Source organism: Lithobates pipiens, unplaced genomic scaffold (genome assembly GCF_037356315.1).
Source record: "Lithobates pipiens isolate NorthernLeopardFrog02 unplaced genomic scaffold, aLitPip1_a1.2 Scaffold_16, whole genome shotgun sequence".
Taxonomy (NCBI): Eukaryota; Metazoa; Chordata; class Amphibia; order Anura; family Ranidae; genus Lithobates; species Lithobates pipiens.
The window spans coordinates 320,559,388-320,578,595 of NW_027507748.1; the positions used below are offsets into that span (position 1 = coordinate 320,559,388).

At 45.1% G+C, this 19,208-nt stretch overlaps 1 protein-coding gene across 4 annotated transcripts in view; it reads right to left on the minus strand.

Annotated features, from left to right (window-relative positions):
* MAP7D1 (MAP7 domain containing 1) overlaps nt 1–19,208 on the minus strand; it is a 153,617-nt gene that overhangs the window by 52,866 nt on the left and 81,543 nt on the right. For all 4 annotated transcript variants that reach the window (XM_077481703.1, XM_077481701.1, XM_077481702.1 and 1 more), the window contains one exon: nt 12,992–13,060. In XM_077481703.1, coding sequence (XP_077337829.1) covers nt 12,992–13,060 — 69 coding nt within the window. The remainder of the gene's footprint in view (nt 1–12,991; nt 13,061–19,208) is intronic.

Consider the following 19,208-nt stretch of genomic DNA (forward strand, 5'->3'; position numbering starts at 1 on the left):
AAACTCTATAATTACGTACTGCAGGACATGCTTAACCACTTCAATACAGGGCACTTTCGCCCCCTTCCTTCCCAGCCCAATTTTCAGCTTTCAGCGCTCTAGCGCTTTCAGTGACAATTGCGCGGTCATGCTACACTGTACCCAAATGAAATTTTTATCATTTTGTTCGCACAAATAGAGCTTTATTTTGGTGGTATTTATTCACGACTCCGTTTTTTATTTTTTGCGATATAAGCGCAAAAAAGCGGAAATTTGGAAAAAAAAAACAATATTTTCTTTTTTCTACTTCAATAAAAATCCAATAAAATCAAATTTTGTCATAAATTTAAGCCAAAATGTATTCTGCTACATGTTTTTGGTAAAAAAAAATCCGTTAAGTGTATAATAATTGGTTTGTGTGATCACGGACATATGTACGCAAATGATCATGTACATATGTGTGCAGGTGATCACGTACATATGTGTGCAGATAATCATTGGGACATGTGATTTTAGTGGGACATATGTGGGGGACATGTTTTTATTATTAGGGACATGTGTTTTTATTATTTGGGGACATGTATGTTTTGGGGACATGTGTGGGGACATTGTGTTTATACTGTGTGATGTGTTTACTGTGTGGTGTGTTTACTGTGTACACTAGACTGGTGATCAGTGAGTAAAAAGCTGTAAAAAGCAGCTCATACTCACTGATCAGCAGCCGGCTGCAGCGATCTGCTCTCCTCTCCACAGCGATGACTTCTGTGTGAGGAGAGGAGGAGCCGATTGCCTAGCAACCGGCTGTTTGTTTACATCACATGACGGCCGTGATTGGACACGGCCGTCATGTGATCAGGAGGGCCAATCACAGAGCCCTCCTGCCGATCTGAGATGCGCCGTGTCCGGGTGACACGGGCGCATCGGGATCGCGCCGCTGCGCGGGCGCGCGATCCCGCTACTCCTGAATGACGTTCCTGAACGTCCTATCAGGAGTAGGCGGCTCCCACCCGGCCGTATATGTGCATTGGCCGGGTGGGAAGTGGTTAAAGACTGCATTCACACCTGAGCGTAGCGTGTTTGAACGTTTTTACCGGCGTTTTGTCGCGCGACAACGAGCGTTTTGTCACACTACAACGCGCGACAACGAGCGTTTTGTCACACTACAACGCGTGACAACGAGCGTTTTGTCACACTACAACGCGCGTCAACGAGCGTTTTGTCACACTACAATGCGCGACAACGAGCGTTTTTTAACTTCGGCGTTTTTTTTTCAGCCAATAGGAAAAATATTTTTCATCTGCTTATTTTTTCTTGAGCAGATACAGCGTCAAAACGCCCGTAGAAACGCTCGTTGTCGCGCTAAACGCTCGAATCGAGCGTTTCCATTAGTTTCTATGGGAATGAAAACGCCCAAATCAGCCCAATTCGCGCGACAAAAAAGGGTCCGGAACTTGTTTGCGCTTCAGGCGTAGGGCTTCAGGCGACATGGAGTGGAGATGTGAACCATCTCCATTGAGAATAATGGATTTTTTCCCCTCCAGCGTTTTGTAGCTTCAGGCGTAGGGCTACAAAACGTTCAGGTGTGAACGGGCTGTCAATGGGAGGCAACAGAGCTATACTTGCTTCCTCTCCAGCAATACAATGTCCGCAATCCCACTCGCTGGCGCCAACGTCAAAGCCCAGTGTTCTTTCAAGTTCAGAATCTTCAGCCATGTCGCAGTGACATAGCCCCTGCACATGCACAGGAGTTTGTTCACCCCAGACTCCAAAATTCTACCTAGAGCTGTGCATGATCATAGCAGATTGAGAACAGGCAGGTAGAAATCTTTTATTGCAAAAGAAACATATGTCAAAAAGATTGCCTGCTCAATTTTCATTTAAAGTTCCACTTTAATAATCCTGCTACAGATGGCTTATGCCTTGCTACAAACTTCCTAAATGAGGAATTTTGCCTTATAAGGACAGTCAGGAATACACACTGTTTTTTACTGCAAAGCATTTTAAGTTTTAACCCAAATGTAGTTGAATTACCCCTGAACAAAAACGGACAGCACATTGCGCGCCCCCATATTAGACACATTCAGCTAAAAGATTTCTAGTAATGAATCCGAAAGCACGTTCCCTATGAAAATGAATGTTCCTCAACTAATATAGGGATTTTCAGTTACCTTTTCTTTTTTTTTTTTTTATTCTATAGGGATGAGAAAAACTACCATCTATTGAATCTTGCTCTCACATTCCAAATTCAAAGGGTAAAATAAAGACAAAGTCATTCTTAAAAGCAAAAGCCCTTAGCCATTTTGCACTGCATCCATTACTAAAAAACAAACATACATAAAAAGACCCACTTCTTCTCATTTATTCATCGCCATTGGTAGGGTGACTTTGGGGAATGCATTAAGGCAGTCGGCTCCGCATTAAAGTTCTGCAGTAGGTTTCAATCAATGTTTATGGCGGAGATAAAACATTTAAAAAAAAAATCTGATCAATATCTGTTATCCTGCGATCTCACTAGGCTTGGAAAGAAGCCAGCGAGGTAGACTACCCTTCCCTGTCTTTTTTAACACCACACTGCCTTTGTCTATGGCTGAAAGCGTAGCATAGTTGTTATGACACAGTCAACAAAAGCCGAGAAGGTTCTAGGAGACTGTGTTGTAAGGCAGAATGAATGCAAGCAAAACACTATTTTTCTAAAGTAGTGTTTCTCAACTCCAGTCCGCAAGCCGCCCCAACAGGTGATGTTTTCAGGATTTCCCTCAGATGAAACGGCTGTGGTAATTAGTAAGGCAGTAAAACTGATCAAATCACCTGTGCAAAATAATTGAAATCCTGAAAACATGATCTGTTGGGGTGCCTTGAAGGACTGTAGTTGAGAAACACTGTTCTAAACAGACAATTTCGTATGTGCTTTGTTTAACCACTTCCAGTCCGGGCCAATTCTGACATTCCTCTCCTACATGTAAAAAAAACATTTTTTTTGCTAGAAAATTACTTAAAACCCCCAAAACATCATATATTCATTTAAGCAGAGGCCCTGGAGAATAAAATGGTGGATGCTGCATATTTTTATGTCAGACGATATTTACTCAGCTTTTTTCAAACGAAATTGTTTGGGGAAAAAAAAAAATGACACTTTAATACATGTTAATGCACAAAAACACAATACCCAGTTTCTTGGTAAAATATAAAAAATGATGTTACGCTGCATAAATAGATGCCAAACATGTCACACTTTAAAATTGCATCTGTCCATGGAGTGGCTCCAAACTTCTGTACCTAAAAATCCCCATAGGCAACACTTTTAAAGGGTTATAGAGGAGGTCTGGTGCTAGAATGATTGCATTTGCTCTGATGTTTGCGGCGATACCTCACATGTGTGGTGCAATCGTCGCTTACATATGTGTGTGGGAATGGCACACGCATTTGTGCACAAGCACGGGAGGACAGGGACATGTTAAATTTTTTTGTTTTATTATTTATTTATTTTATTTGAATAAACATTTTTTAATAATGTCTCAAATTTTTTTTTTTCATAAACTTTATTGCTGTCAAAAGGGATGAACGACATCCCTTTGTGACAGCATTGGCTTTGACAGGTCCTCTTTATTGAGAGATCTCTCCTCTGGCCTCCAATGCAGCTGATCAGACACAACGGTCGGATCAGCAGTCTGATCAGCTGCTTTACTGGCTGGTAATCGACCAGTAAACACAAAGCCGAAACTGGAAGTGACAATATCCTTGTTTCTGATGTCACACAGTGCGAGGAACAACATTAGTTCCTCTCACTGTGTGCCCAGATCCGGATGCCGCCAGTCGCATCCTTACCAGGCTCCTCAATTGCAAGGGAGAGCCTGGTAAAGGCGGTGGGGGTGCTGCGTGTAAAAGTAATTCAACGGCTCTTTAGCATCGCCGTCTGAAACAACTGATATCTCACTATTGGTACGCCGCTGGACGGGAAGTGGTTAAGCAGGTACGATTTTAAAAGGCTAAGTTCACTTTTAAGAAATAAAACAATAAATGCACAAATTTTGCAGGAAAAAAAAAAATTACAATTATTTTTTTCTAAAGAGCCTACAGAGCATTGCAACCATGATCAGTAGATTGCGGGTGTAATGTCAGGCTCCTGCAGACACTACTTCCACCTTGGAGGTATGGGCAGACAACTACGAAACTAGAGAAAGTGTAAATGAACTACGAGAGCGCTCATCAGCGCCCTCACAGTTCCCTGAGAACCACAAGCCATCTGTCACGGTAGAAGACAGGACTTGTAATTCATTCATTCACAAAATTCCTGTGCAGTTTTTGAAAAGTGGCAGCAGGTGAGGGGAGATGATCCCCCATCCACTGTCAAAGGGGAAGCGGCTTCCCTGGAGCAGGTTACATGTTACACCCTAAATATGGTAGTAATGTGTAATGTGCGCCAAAAGGTGAATTTATCCTTTAAACAAATGTGGTGCTTGGTAGAAAACGTCAGCCTGTTTTCTTACATGCCTTAAAAGGAGAAGTCCAGCTAAAGCTCTTTTGGCTGTACTTCTCTCCTATGGATCACAGGAGTGCAATTTGTTTTGCACTCCTGTGACCCGTTTTCAGCAGAGAGCGAGCTGAAGTCTGCTCTCTGCCAACGTCAGAGAGCAGACTTTAAAAGGCCAATTTCAGCTTTCTTATCATGTTTTATGTTACACCCATATTAAAGCTCCATGGTGCCATATCCACAGCCCACTAACCGCTAACTGCCCCTGCCCTCACCTGAATCACCAGGTTCTTCTTCCCATGGCACCTTGCATTTCTTTTGAATTCAGAGTGGACCTGTGAACAAAATACTACAAGTCCCACCTGCCACCGAGTAGAGGGACTTGCAGTTCTCAATGGAGTACAAGTGTGGTGATGTCTGATTAACTCCTTCAGCTTCATAACTGAAAGTCCACACTTCCATACGGATTTGGAGCAGGGGGAACATTGCATCCACAGACACAATGATCATGGTTGCAATGATTTTCTTTTTGATTTTTTTTTAATTAGTTTTCCATCATCCAGGGATCAATGAGGCCTGCAAGCTCCCACAAACATGCAAAAAATGCATAAGTGCAATTGTTTTTCCTTTATGCAATATGGGTGTGTTTATTCCTTTTTTTTATATATACAAGTTATACTATGCATTTAAATTGTCCAAGATCTTCATTTCATAAATGGTGACCCTTTTCCTGACCACCTGGGACTTTTGGTTGTTTCTGCCTAACTTTTCATCCTCTATAATATAAAATGTATAATTCCAACAAGGAGAGTGAGAACCTCACACAATGGTCACTGAAGGGAGATACAAAACAGTCCCCAAGATACACAAAACCCTGACAGGCTTCTACCAAAAACAGAAATTTCAGTTTTTCATGGACTGATATTTTTCTGAGAAATCACTTTGAAAAACACCCCCTAGCATTTGTAGCTGTGACCATCTTGAGTAAGGCCCCTTTCACACTAACGTCCCGTTCAGGCCCGCCTGTCAGTTTTTCAGGCGGACCTGAACGGGTGCTCCATAGAGCTCTATGGAGCGTCGGATGTCAGCGGTGACATGTCCGCTGACATCCGACCCGCTCCGATCCGAAAAAGTGTGACGGAGGAAAAAGCTATTTTTCCATCCGTCTGCGGATCGGATCGGGTGACGACGGGCACTGCGGTCCGTCGTCATCCGATCTCCCATAGGGGAGAGCGGCGCTGTGACAGGTCCGTCCCTGCACAGTGTGCGGAGACAGACCTGTCATCTCCCTGCTCAGCGGGGATCGGCGGAGTGATCCCCGCTGAGCAAACGGACATCCACGGGGCGGATCAGAACTGATCCGCCCCGTGTGAAAGGACCCTAAGGCTAGATGTTTCATGTAGCATTTACTTCATGGAATCTATCTGCCCTTAGCTGAGGCATGAAGACAAAAAGGTGTGCTTAGCTAAAACCCTTTCTCCCCTCCTTGAGACTCCTGGGATGTATGACATCATTTACACAAAAATAAAAAACAATGGGGCCTAAACCCATAAATAAATGGTCCTGACAAAGCATATGGTTACGTGTGCGAAACACATTAGTATTAGGCAGCACCAGCTAGGCCCTGCGCGCCATCATGCGTTCCACCATCCTGGCGGTGCCATATCAGCCGCCTGCTCCACTTCACCAGGCATTGTGCACCAGCGGTATGTGAACTTCCCAACACATACAATGGGAATCAAGGGGCTGATTATCTGGACCATCGTGTCAATTTAAGTGATTTTACTAGCACAGTGTATGGGACCATATCTGCAACACAGTGGAGGAATGCAGGGGTGACAAACCTGAATGCCACGGAGGGGCAAGAGCCTCCGGCAGTTTCTTAACAGGTTTACAAGTGGAACTGTGCGGTTAATGCCCTAGAGTTTTTATGAGTATATTTAGAAACTGCACCTCCTGGAACTTTTGAATTAGTACCTGGACCAAGACTTTTGTCTTTGCTGTCCTGAGGCCGATTCTGGCAGAGTCACACAGTGTACAGATAGGTGCACATCCTCTGTCATTTGTAACTTGAACTTACTGTACTCTGCCAGAGGTATTTATACCTAGACAACTACAAGCCCACTAAGAGCCACACTTTGTACACTGTGAGTGCAAGACTGCTAAAAATCATTTTTTTTTTTAAACTATTTTGCAAGATGATTCATTATCAACTATGCGAACCAATAGGCGGTGGATATGGTTTTCACACACTGCAGCTATCTATATGCCTATGGAAAGCCACTTACTGAGTGCAATTCTAGAATGATTGCTACACACATGGGCTTATGCTATTAATATTTTTGGTTGGTTGCCCCTATTGCCATACGAACCTCTGGCTGGGGAGAGTGCACTCTATGCCTGATTAGCCACTTGGGCTTCTCCATTGTTTGGTGTGTTCATTAGTGCAAAGAATCTTCAGTGTGAGTTGGATGTCTGTCCTTAAAGGAAAAATCATGGTCCTGGCCACTGCAATCCTAACTAAGCCCTTGTACACACGGTCGGAGATTCCGACTACCAATTCCGTCGGAGTAATTCCGACGGATTAATTCCGACGGATTAATTCCGGAAGAGGTCCGGAAGTGATGTTACATATACATGATCGGACAAAGTTGTCGGAAAATCCAATTGTACGTAACGTGATGACGTTATTTCGTTAGACGGGACTACGTTCAGGCTAGTAGCCAATAGCTTTGGTCTAGGAATTTGATCTGAGCATGCGTGGCACTTTGTCCATCGGAGTAGGCTACACATGATCGGAGTATGTCCGATAGGAGCATTTTGTCGGAAAATTTTACCGGCAAGTTGGAAAACTTGGTCCGTCGGATATTCCGACGGAAACAGTCCGATGCAGACCATACACAGTCGGAATATCCGACAAAGCGGTCCAATAGGACACATTCTGTCGGAATCTCCGACCATGTGTACAAGGGCTGAGACTTATGCAGTGTACACACGACTGGTTTTCCCATCGGAATAAACTCTGAAGCCCCGTACACAGGGACAGAATGTTGGGAGACATTGTGACACTTCATTCATTAATGCTGGGTAGTGACATGCAGGGCCATGCAGAGCGGTGTGATATTATGCAAAATATCACACAGCTCTGGAACGTAGTGAAACACTGCATTCTGGTCTGTCTTTGCCCTTACCTGTACTTTTCTTTAAATAAAAATACAGGTAACTGAATGTAGTGTGACTGGGTCCTTACAACTACTTGTGTGCTGGTGTAATCCTGTATCACACACCACTGGCAAATGAAAGGAGTCATATCATCTGGACATCAGACATCTATCATCTTAGCTCTTTGGAAAAATGAAACATCTACATTGTAGCGGAACAAGAAACTATTAGTTCCAGATTAGAGCTCCAAAATAAAGAATGGAAAGAAGAGACCAGATGGAGAAGGTTATATTGCTGCATTGCAGAAGGAAAAGCTATAAATCCATTTATACTGTGTATCACGTGTTGTTGGTAGCTGTGCTTGCTGCATACTCTGCATTATATACTCTTACTGTATATATTAAAGTGGTTGTAAACATATTATACTTACCAGCTCTGTGTAGTAGTTTTGCAGAAAGCAGTCTAGATCCTCCTCTTCTCAGGTCCCCCACTGGTGCTCCTAGCTCTTCCCCCCCTGCTGAGTGCTCACCATAGCAAGCCACTTGCTATAGGGGCCCTTGTGCAGGCTTGCTCCCGAGCTGTGATCTGCGTGTCCATTGACACACAGAGCACGGCTCGGCCATGCCCCCTGCTCACTGGCTGTGATTGACAGCAGCAGGAGCCAATGGTTCCCGCTGTGGTCTCTGAGCCGATGAGTGAGAGAGTGGAGAGAGATGCTGCTCTCATGCACATCGCTGGATTGAGATCGGCCTCAGGCAAGTATAGAGAATGCATTTAGATAAAAACCTTCAGCCTTTAGAACCACTTTAACACTCTATAGGTTTCATTATTTTTCAATGGAGCGGTCTCAGGGTGAAGGGGATTCCCCTGTGGGCATGCCCTATTTGTATACTTTTTTTGGTGAGCAATTGTAATTATTTATCAGATATATACACTCTATATTTTTCCACGTACTAAGTTGTTTTGTTTTTTGCTACGTTCTTACTACTATTACCAAATATATTGTACTACTTGCGCACATGCAGTGTGGCAGAGGTCCTTATGTTTGCTTGAGTGCTGTGCTTAGGGCACACATGTGCAGTGTGGAAAGGGTTCTTCTTCTTATGCTTGCTCGAGTGCTGTCCTTAGTGTGCACATGTGCAGTGTGGCAAGGGTCCTTCTTATGCTTGCTCGAGTTCTGTGCATAGGGTGCACATCTGTAAGTGTGGGAGGCTTATTATGCCTGCTTAAGTGCTGTGTATAGGGTGCACATGCAAAGTGTGGTAGGGATCCTTCTTATAATGCTCACATGAGTGCAGTGCATAGGACGTGCATGTGCAGTGTAGCCAGGGACTGTAGCACTGGACCACTCAGGCACCATGCTAAGGTTTGTGCATGTGCAGCGTGGCCAAGTAATCATGGGACATGTAGTTCCAAAGCAACATGCCACAACAAATACATGGTAGGCATTCCAAGATCAGAAGTTTAGATTGTAGTACAACAGAGAGGGACATTAGTCTGGGGATTTTTCACAGGAGAAATGTAAGTTGTGGTGTAAAAACATAGAAGGTAAAATGAGTTACAAAACAGTTTGTTACATGGAGCACATACAGCAATTTTCACGGAGAACTTAATACCACTTTACCTCGTCTACCGCTGAAGTAATTATAACGTGAAAACGCATCAATTTATTTACCAGACCTCATTTCATTGACTTAAAAAGGGACTTCCATGGTTGGTACACATATGCAATGAGAACACAGACCACAACAAAACTGATGCACCCATAACTTGGTATACACGCCATATCCCACGAATGTATACGGAAAATACAGTGACTGACACAGGAACTGAGGAGTCTCCATGTTATTTAGCAGCCACTTTGTTATTTTCCAATCCAGCATAGATCAGACTTTTACAAGCAAAAAACAAAATGGCATATAAACAAAAAAGGTTCTTTGAAGTTGATGCTGCTGGTGAAAGGATTTAGATAGGAGAAATTCAAGTCATCACATGCAAACCTTTGGCAGGCTCTGAGCAAACAAAACACATTTCTGGTTCACTATAACAGTCTGAGCATTTAGGTACGTCTAGGAAAAAAAAATAAAAAATCAGGCTCACTCTACGATAGACTGTAGACTCCTCAGAATAACACAGGGGCGGATCCAGAGTCTAATCTCGGGAGGGGCACTGCTATAAAATATGTTTTTTGGGGGGCAATTTATATGGGAAATGGCTGGTATTGGCGCTTCAATCATTACGGCACCATGGTTGTTATGGTGTCAGGATGATTGAAGCGCATTATTTCTATTAATACATTGTAATATTAAATTAAATGGTTCAACTCACCATAATGCAGAATCAGTGGGAGCCCTGAGGATGTCACTTGCCATGTCGCCTGCCACCAAATGTGGATTGTCACTTGTCACCAAATGCGGATTGTTACTTGCCACGTCACATGCCACACATTGCGGATTGTCACTTGCCACGTGACCTGCCACACATTGCAGATTGCCACTTGCCACGTCACCTGCCACACATTGCGGATTGTGACTTGCCACGTCACCTGCCACACATTGCGGATTGTCACTTGCCACGTCGCCTGCCACCAGATGCGGATTGCCACGTAGCCTGCCACACATTGCGGATTGCCACGTCACCTGCCACACATTGCGGATTGTCACTTGCCAAGTTGCCTGACCCACATTGCGGATTGCCACGTCACCTGCCACACATTGCGGATTGTCACTTGCCACGTTGCCTGCCACACATTGCAGATTGCCACTTGCCACGTCACCTGCCACACATTGCGGATTGTCACTTGCCACGTTGCCTGCCACACATTGCGGATTGCCACTTGCCACATAGCCTGCCACACATTGCGGATTGTCACTTGCCACGTCACCTACCACACATTGCGGATTGCCACTTGCCACGTAGTCTGCCACACATTGTGGATTGCCACTCGCCACGTAGTCTGCCACACATTGCGGATTGTCACTTGCCACGTCACTTGCCACACATTGCGGATTGCCACTTGCCACGTAGTCTGCCACACATTGCGGATTGTCACTTGCCAAGTTGCCTGACCCACATTGCGGATTGCCACTTGCCACGTCACCTGCCACACATTGGGGATTGTCACTTGCCACGTCACCTGCCACACATTGCGGATTGTCACTTGCCACGTTGCCTGCCACACATTGCGGATTGCCACTTGCCACGTCGCCTGCCACACATTGCGGATTGCCACGTCACCTGCCACACATTGGGGATTGTCACTTGCCACGTCACCTGCCACACATTGCGGATTGTGACTTGCCACGTTGCCTGCCACACATTGCGGATTGCCACTTGCCACGTAGCCTGCCACACATTGCTGATTGTCACTTGCCACGTCACCTACCACACATTGCGGATTGCCACTTGCCACGTAGTCTGCCACACATTGTGGATTGCCACGTAGTCTGCCACACATTGCGGATTGTCACTTGCCACACATTGCGGATTGTTACTTGCCACGTCACCTGCCACACATTGCGGATTGTCACTTGCCACACATTGCGGATTGCCACTTGCCACGTAGTCTGCCACACATTGCGGATTGCCACATGCCACGTAGTCTGCCACACATTGCGGATTGCCACATGCCACGTAGCCTGCCACACATTGCGGATTGTCACCTACTGGTGGTCTTTTGTTGGGTCCCAGAGTGAAGATAGGCAGCAGAGAGATGATGCAATCTCTCTGCTGCACACAGCTTCCTACAAAGTGAGGGCGGAACTGGAGGGATGCAGGGCAGTGAGAGATGATGTCATCTCCCTGCTCCCCTGCCTGCTGGCTTCCCGATTGGCCAGCAGCCCTCCTAAGCCGCCCAGCTGCCCCCCCCCCCTCACCCGTCCACTCAGCGCGGGTACCCGCGGAACCGGCCGCGCGGGTACCCGCGGAACCGGCCGCGATTGGACCCGCGGAACCGGCCGCGGGTACCCGCGGAACCGGCCGCGATTGGACCCGCGGAACCGGCCCGCGGGTACCCGCGGAACCGGCCGCGATTGGACCCGCGGAACCGGCCCGCGGGTACCCGCGGAACCGGCCGCGATTGGACCAGCTGCCGGTATTCTCGGAGGGGGCAATTGACCCGTTGCCCCCCCCCCTGGATCCGCCCCTGGAATAACATAATAGATGAATGAAGGTCAGAAGAAGGGGAACGGATGTTCTTACACAGGTTTAGTTATCAAAGTAGCGGCACGACAAAGAACCTGTATACACCTTACTGCAGTCCCCGTCACCCAAATATCTGTGCATTTTGGATCTCCGAGGCCGTAGGTGTGAAATAGCCCTTCATTGCTTTCTTGACATGCAAATGTATTACAGTATGCTTCCTTTTTTATTTGCAATTTTACTTGATACATTTACATTATTTTTGTTTGTTTATTTGTTCTTAAAACTAGTATACAGTACTCTCATTAAGTGTTTGAGAAACATGCAGTAGACAATATGCAGAATGCTAGTTTATGCAAAACAAAGCATAATGAATGTATACGTGACAAGGGAATGGAGGAAATTTTATCGAGTTAATTTGGCCTAAATTTCCAGAGGTCTCTAAAACAAGTTAAATATTTATGCCGGGCAGCCTCCGTGGCCAATGAAATATTCATATGCCTGACTTGTGAGTTTCACCTGCAAGTAACGATTTGAAGAGATCTTACAAGAAACGCATAACACTACTCTACTGGAAAGTGGACAATAGAGCCCATTTCTAAAACCACCAGAAATAAGACCCATCTGTGCTGCCATTGCAACCAATCAGAATGTTCTATTATGTAGTAGTTTGCTGGAACATGATTGGTAAAGGTAAGGCTCGGTTTCCACTAGTGCGACTTGGAGCTGAAAAGTTGCATGACAAGTCGTATACGTTCATATCTGTGCGACTTCAAGTCTTAGCGACTTCAAAGTAGTCCCTGCATTACTTGGGTCTCACTTTGATGCGACTTGAGGTCCATAAACCTCAAGAATACACAGGCATTGCTTCAAGTCGCAGCAACAAATTGAGCTAAAATCACTGCAAAATTGCGTGACTTTTGGGGTTGCGATAGTGGAAACCGAGCCTAATACAGACAGACACTCTTCAGCACCCCACTAATTGGATTAGAAAGCATCCAATTTTTCCTGCACAATTCAAAGTATATACTTAAGCTGGCCATATACTATGCAAGCTAATTGTACAATCCCCTTTAGATCTTCCATCAATGTGGTGCAAAGGCCTTCCCGATTTGATACAATAAATGGATCAATAAAGGTTTGTTCTTATATAACATAGTTTTGTAAAATCCAAAGAAAATTGTACAGATTGCATAGTATATGATCAGCCTTAATTTCTGTCACTGAGAATCCACTTACCCAGATACTTTGCTCTTTCTTCTCTCCTCTCTTTTGCCTGTTTCTGCCGCTGCACTGCCTTCTGGGTGTCTGTGAAGGAAAGGAAAACACAAGGTTGAGTAAATTTGGATCCACTTAGTGGCACTTGATGTTTTGGGGCATTATCATATGCGATGTGTACAGTAAGCCAGACGCAATGGAAAATGTTCATTTTATAGAGCCGACAAAATACGCAGTGCATTACATACTGGACAATCACATCAGTCCCTACCCTCAAGGTGCTTACAATCTAAGGTCCCTATTCCACATGCATACATACACATACTGCAGTGAATGTAAACAGGAGCCAACTAACCTACCAGCAATTCTTTGGAAAAATAGTTGAAACCTCTAGAAAAACTATTATTATTGTTTTGTCATTAAAAGCGGATGCCGCCCATTTCAAGAACATTTCTTAGCTGCCTCCTCCTGCTATTATCTTGAGATCTTTACATTACACATCCCAGGAGGCAGTGCTCAGGATACTGTGCATACGCAGATATGCTACAGGACTCTGACGGATTCCAGATTGGCATGTCTGCACATCCAGTGCTGTGGGTCTGTTGGTCCATGTGCAACCTCTTGTTTTAAGATGGTGACACGGGAGTAGATTGAAGCAAGGGGAGCTTAATTTGTACGTTTTTTTTTCTTTTTTTTGCATACAGGGGCAAGGGTTTGGAATTTTAAATTATATTTAGTATAGGTAGTTACTCTTTACCAGAGATGAACTTGGGTGTCCCCCATACTGATTTCTAGATGAATTCTGAACTCACCAATTTTTTTACTCCAATGAGCTGCAGGCTGGGTCATTCCCACTGGAGCTTTTAGGGCTCATGCACGCAGGACGTTTTTACAGCTGCTGTTAGGGGCATCCAATGAATTTTTTAACTGTCTCAAACCCCCCCTCCATGTTAGCCTATGTGTCCATGCACACAAACTGTCAGAGGCGTTTGGAGGCATAAGCGTTTAGGGGCAGTAGAAAAGAAAAACAAAAGCCTGTGCTTCCAGGAGCAGTAAAAATGAGCTGTAAAAACAAAACAAAAAAAAAATGCCTAAAAAGCCCTTAAACGCTGTAACAAGCTTTTAGCCGCTTTTGGCGTTTTTACATTATAGGGAGTGTCCAATGAAAAAAACACCCAAAAACGCGTGAAACTGCGCAATACCGCTAATGTAAAGACGCAGGCTAAAATTGAAAAAACACGTTTTTAGCACGTTCTGTGTGCATAAGCCCTAAGTGTTACCAAGCCCACAACATTAAATCAGTCAGTATATGCAGTAAAGCATGCTTGTTATCTTCACTGTGGAACCTAAGGGTTTAATCCTCTGCATTGTGTAAAAGGGCTGTTTTAATTCAGCAGTACCACTTACCGAACGTGACAATGGGAGATTGGGGGCAGACCTGGCGTAATCACAAATTACCCACAACCGCCCCCCCCCCCCCTGAATCCTGCAAGTGTAAACTGGGCCTAACCCTGGCGCGGTTTCCCTGGTCCATGTCACACTGGCACCTTTGTAGAAGCGAGTTGCAAAATTTACAGGGTCACTTTTCTTCACGTTTTTGTTGTAAGCAGTTTGGCTTTTTAAGGCATTTGAATGTAGCTATAAGAATCACCGGGTTCAATGACTAACCATGTTATCCAAAGCAGCTGATGATCACGGCACACTAAGGCTCCATGCACACTGAAGCTCAAAAAAGCTATTTCTGGACGCCAGATTGCTGGCAGAAAACGCTGGTTGAAAAACCTGCTTTTAACAGCGTTTTATACTAGCGTTAATGAGCGTTAATGAGCGTTTTACAGCGTTAGCGTTAATGGGCGTTTTTTATAAAAATACACAGAGGACACTACAAAAATCCCACAATGCATTGAAAAATAGAATGCCGAACACTAATGAACGAGCGTTAATGAGCGTTAATGAGCGTTAATGAGCGTTTGTCGTTTTTTGCCGCTGAAAAACGGCACTTTGAACGCGAATTTCTGGCGTTCAGAAAAAAGCCCATAAACTCCACTGCTCATTAAAGCTGAAAAACGTCCATGTGTGCATGGACACATAGGCTAACATAGAGTGGAGTTTATGGGCTTTTACAAAAAACGCCCAAACTCCAATAAACTGCAGTTTATCAGCTTCAGTGTGCATGGAGCCTAAAGATTTGTAGCTGCCTAGATCAGCATTGTAGTCAGTCACAGCAGCGACTCTGTAGCTAGTTCCAATCCCTAGAGAAAAACAGTTGTAGCTGCTACAAAGTTACTAATGTGATAACAATCATACTAGCAACTTTGTACCAGAGAGATGCAGTGGCTACAAAATTTCTCTACAAGTTCTCTGATGATTTGTAGCTGGCTATAAAGTGACATTAAACCTTTTTTAACTAAAATAACAAACATGTTATACTTACCTGCTCTGTGCAGTAGTTTTGCACAGAGCAGCCGGATCCCCCTTTTCTAGAGTCCTCCACCGGCTCTCCAGGTTCCTCCTCTTTGTCAAGCATCTGCCCTGGGGATACCCATACATGCTCACTCCCAAGCTGCCCAGTCTGCGTCCATTGACACATACCAGTCGTCTCCACCCCGTCCTCTCGTCACAGCATTTGATTGACAGCAGCGGGAACCGCTGCTCTCGTACACAGTGCTGGATTAAACCGGGCACAGGTAAGAATAAAGGGGGGGGGGGTGGCTCCTGCAGCACAGAAGGCTTTTTACCTTAAAGTGGTTCTAAAGGCTTAAGTATTTTTTTTACCTTCATGCTTTCAAGGGAAAATAAATAATAAAAAAACAAAAAAAAAAAAAAACCTTCTGTGTCCATCAGCCCCCCAATACTTAAACTGATCCCCATCTCTATCCAGCGATGTGCACTGGTACCTCGGCGCACTGGCTGAGGCAGCAGCAGGAGCCAATAAGGTGATAGAGGGGGCGGAGCTGAGCAGCTGCTCTGTGTGTGAATGAACATGCAGGGCTGCGGCTCAGGAGCGAGCCTCCTTTGGTGCCACCAGAGCCTCTCAGCGGCTGAGCCAGGGATTTGGGGGGTCCCAACTCCATGGTTGTGAATAACATGGACCCTGAACCGACTTCTGTGATGTCAGCAGAGAGCGGACTTCAGCCCGCTCTGTGCTGAAAATGGGTGACAGGAGTGCAAAATTAACTGCACTCCTGTGATCCATAGGAGAAGTCAGAAAAAACAAGCTTTGGCTATACTTCTCCTTTAGGCTGGGTTCACACCGGAGCGATGCGGGAACGCCGCGAATCCGCAGCGTTTTCCCGCATCGCATGCCTCCCGCCGGCAGTTCACACTGCCCTATGTGGACTGCTGGGAGTGTCAGTGAAATGTTAATGACACCCCCAGATCAGTTCGCATATCGCAGTGCGATCTGCAAACTTGGACAGGAATCGGATCGCATGGTGTGAATACCCATGCGATCCGATTCTGCTGCGGACCAAAAAAAGGGTCCCGTGCGAGTTTGCGGCGGGTGCGATGCGAATTCAGCCATACTATCTGTATGGCTGAACTCGCATCGCACAGAGATCGGATGTGATTTGCACTGCAGTGCGGTGCGAATCACATCTGGTTCTCACTGCCGCAGCGGTGTGAACCCAGCCTTAAGGAAAAAAACCTTGAAGCTTTAGAACCACTTTAAAGTGGTTGTAAACCCTTACAATTAACTTTGACCTACAGGTAAGCCTAGATTAAGGCTTACCTGTAGGTCCAAGAAATATCTCCTGAACCTATCCGGTTTAGGAGATATTTACCCGAAGACAGCCACCGCCGCCTACGGCGCATGCGTCGTAGATAGTGGCGTGCAGGCGCACTGGGCAGGCCGCAGCGATATGCCGCAGATCGCGGCGATATGCCGCGAGTGTCGGCTCCCATGCGCATGCGCGGGAGTGACCCGGAAGTAGCTCCGGGATACATGGCAGCGGCAAAGAGGAAGACGGAGGACCGCTTTGGGGGCTTCGTTCTCAGGTAAGTTATTCATAATGAGCTAGTATGCTATGCATACTAGCTCGCTATGCCTTTGCCTTACAGGGTGCGTTTAAAAAAAATAAAATAAAAAATTTGCCTTTACTTCCTCTTTAAAGCAAAACTAAAAAGTCAAAACTTTTTTTTTTAGCTTTGGAAAGAGTAAAGAGGGATTAGAACACCTGTCAGGTATTTATTGCTTCAATATAAAAAGGGCTGACTGCATCGCACACCGGTAGACCTAGCTCCCAAGCACAGGAGAATTGTTTTGTGCTTTTAGCCATTTATTGCGGTTTGTGTGCCTCCATTACAGTGTTTTTGATCTGCTCACCATCATCTAAAGCGAAAGTGAAAGAAAATGTAAAACGTTGGGTTTTCCCCGGTACACTAATATACATGAAATCTTCTTAGACCTGTCTCACACAGACCTCCGCTTGTATAAGAGCAGGGTGAACAGCATGCTTTTACAAATCATTTGTGGAGCTTTCAGCAAGCTTTGCTGAAGCTTTTATAGTAACATTCAGCTCCAGTTTGTAAATGCTGAACACAGATCCTAATGGAAGTACTGATTGTCACTTTAAACAAGCTGCTAGCAGCCTTTAGAACTTCTCGGAAAGCCTGTTGAAAGCCTGCTAATTTCTACAATACAACAGTGTGCTTAAAGTGGCAATATACACTACCATTAGGATATGTGTTCAGCATTTACAAACTGGAGCATATAATACTTTAAACCAAGCTTGATGAAGCAATGCAAAGGCTTTGTTAACCACTTGCCAACTTTGCTATAGCTGAATGACAGCTACAGCATGGCCAGCTAGTTCTGGGACGCCGTCATATAATGGCATCCAATCACAGCTGAGCACAGATGTAAACAGAAGCTGGTTTCCTCATGCTGGCAGTATGAAGAAAGGAGAAGAGAGAAGATAACCAGCTTCTCTAAAAGAGACATGTACACTAATAATTAGGGCACTGGCTATCAGTGCCTATCAGCGCCCCCTCATCAGCGCACATCAGTGAAGGAGAAAAATTACCTGGCTTCAAAATTATTAAGGCTACTTTCACACTGGGGTGGGCGGGAGTCAGCAGTAAAGTGCCAATATTTTTAGCGGTGCTTTACTGCTATTTTAGTGGCGCTATTCAGCTGCTAGTGGGGTGCTTTTAACCCCTGATAGCGGCCGAAAAAGGGTTAAAACCACCCGCAAAGCGCCGCTGCAGCTGATTTCAATGGACAGGGGCACTTTAGGAGCGGTGTATACGCTGGTCCTACAGCGCTGCAAAGATGCTGCTTGCAGGACTTTTTTTTACCGTCCTGCAAGCGCACCGCTCCAGCGTGAAAGCTCTATGGCTTTCACACTGGAGAGACAGTAGAGGCTCTTTACAGATGCTATGCAGGCACTATCTTTAGAGCTGCAGCACCTGTAAACTGCCTCAGTGTGAAAGCAGTCTAACAAACTAAGATTTTTTTTCCAAGTCTTTATTCATTTATTTAGCAAAAAATAAAAAAAACCCAGTGGCGATTAAATACCATCAAAAGAATTTCGTCTGGGTACAGTGTTGCATGACCATGCAATTGGCATCCAAATTGCGACAGGGCTGGAATCTGAAAGGTGGCCTGGGCAGGAAGGGGGTAAAAGTGTCCAGTAGGCAAGTGGTTAAAGCATGCTGTTCACTCTGGTCTTATACAAGCTGAAGCCCATGTGAAACAGGCCTAATGGATAAACTAGTTCTGGTGAAAACCAAGGATTGCCTCCCTTTGGAGGGATTTCCTCTGGCTTCATGTTTGGCTATTGCAGTGTTTCTCAATTCCAGTCCTCATGGCCCACTAACAGGTCATGGTTTTCAGGATTTCCCTCAGATGAAACAGCTGGGGTAATTACTAAGGCAGTGAAACTGATCAAATCACCTGTGCAAAATAATGGAAAGCCTGAAAACATGACCTGTTAGTGGGCCATGAGGACTGGAATTGAGAAACACTGGGCTATGGGATAGGCAGTAAAAGGAAAGCTCCCCAATGGGACAGATAGCAAAAACAGAACTGACAGGGTTTAGAACGCTCTCAAATCCAAAATGAAAAAACAAAGTTTTGCTTGTAGTTGTAATGTTCATCTAGGCAGCTGCAAATTTCTGGTGTGCACTAGTCATTATCGCCTGTATTGCATAGTACCGGTAGCTACTAATGCTGCAAAAACTCAACTGCCCCACGACCGAGCCACAAATTGCTGGAATCACTGTGACCTTTCATTTT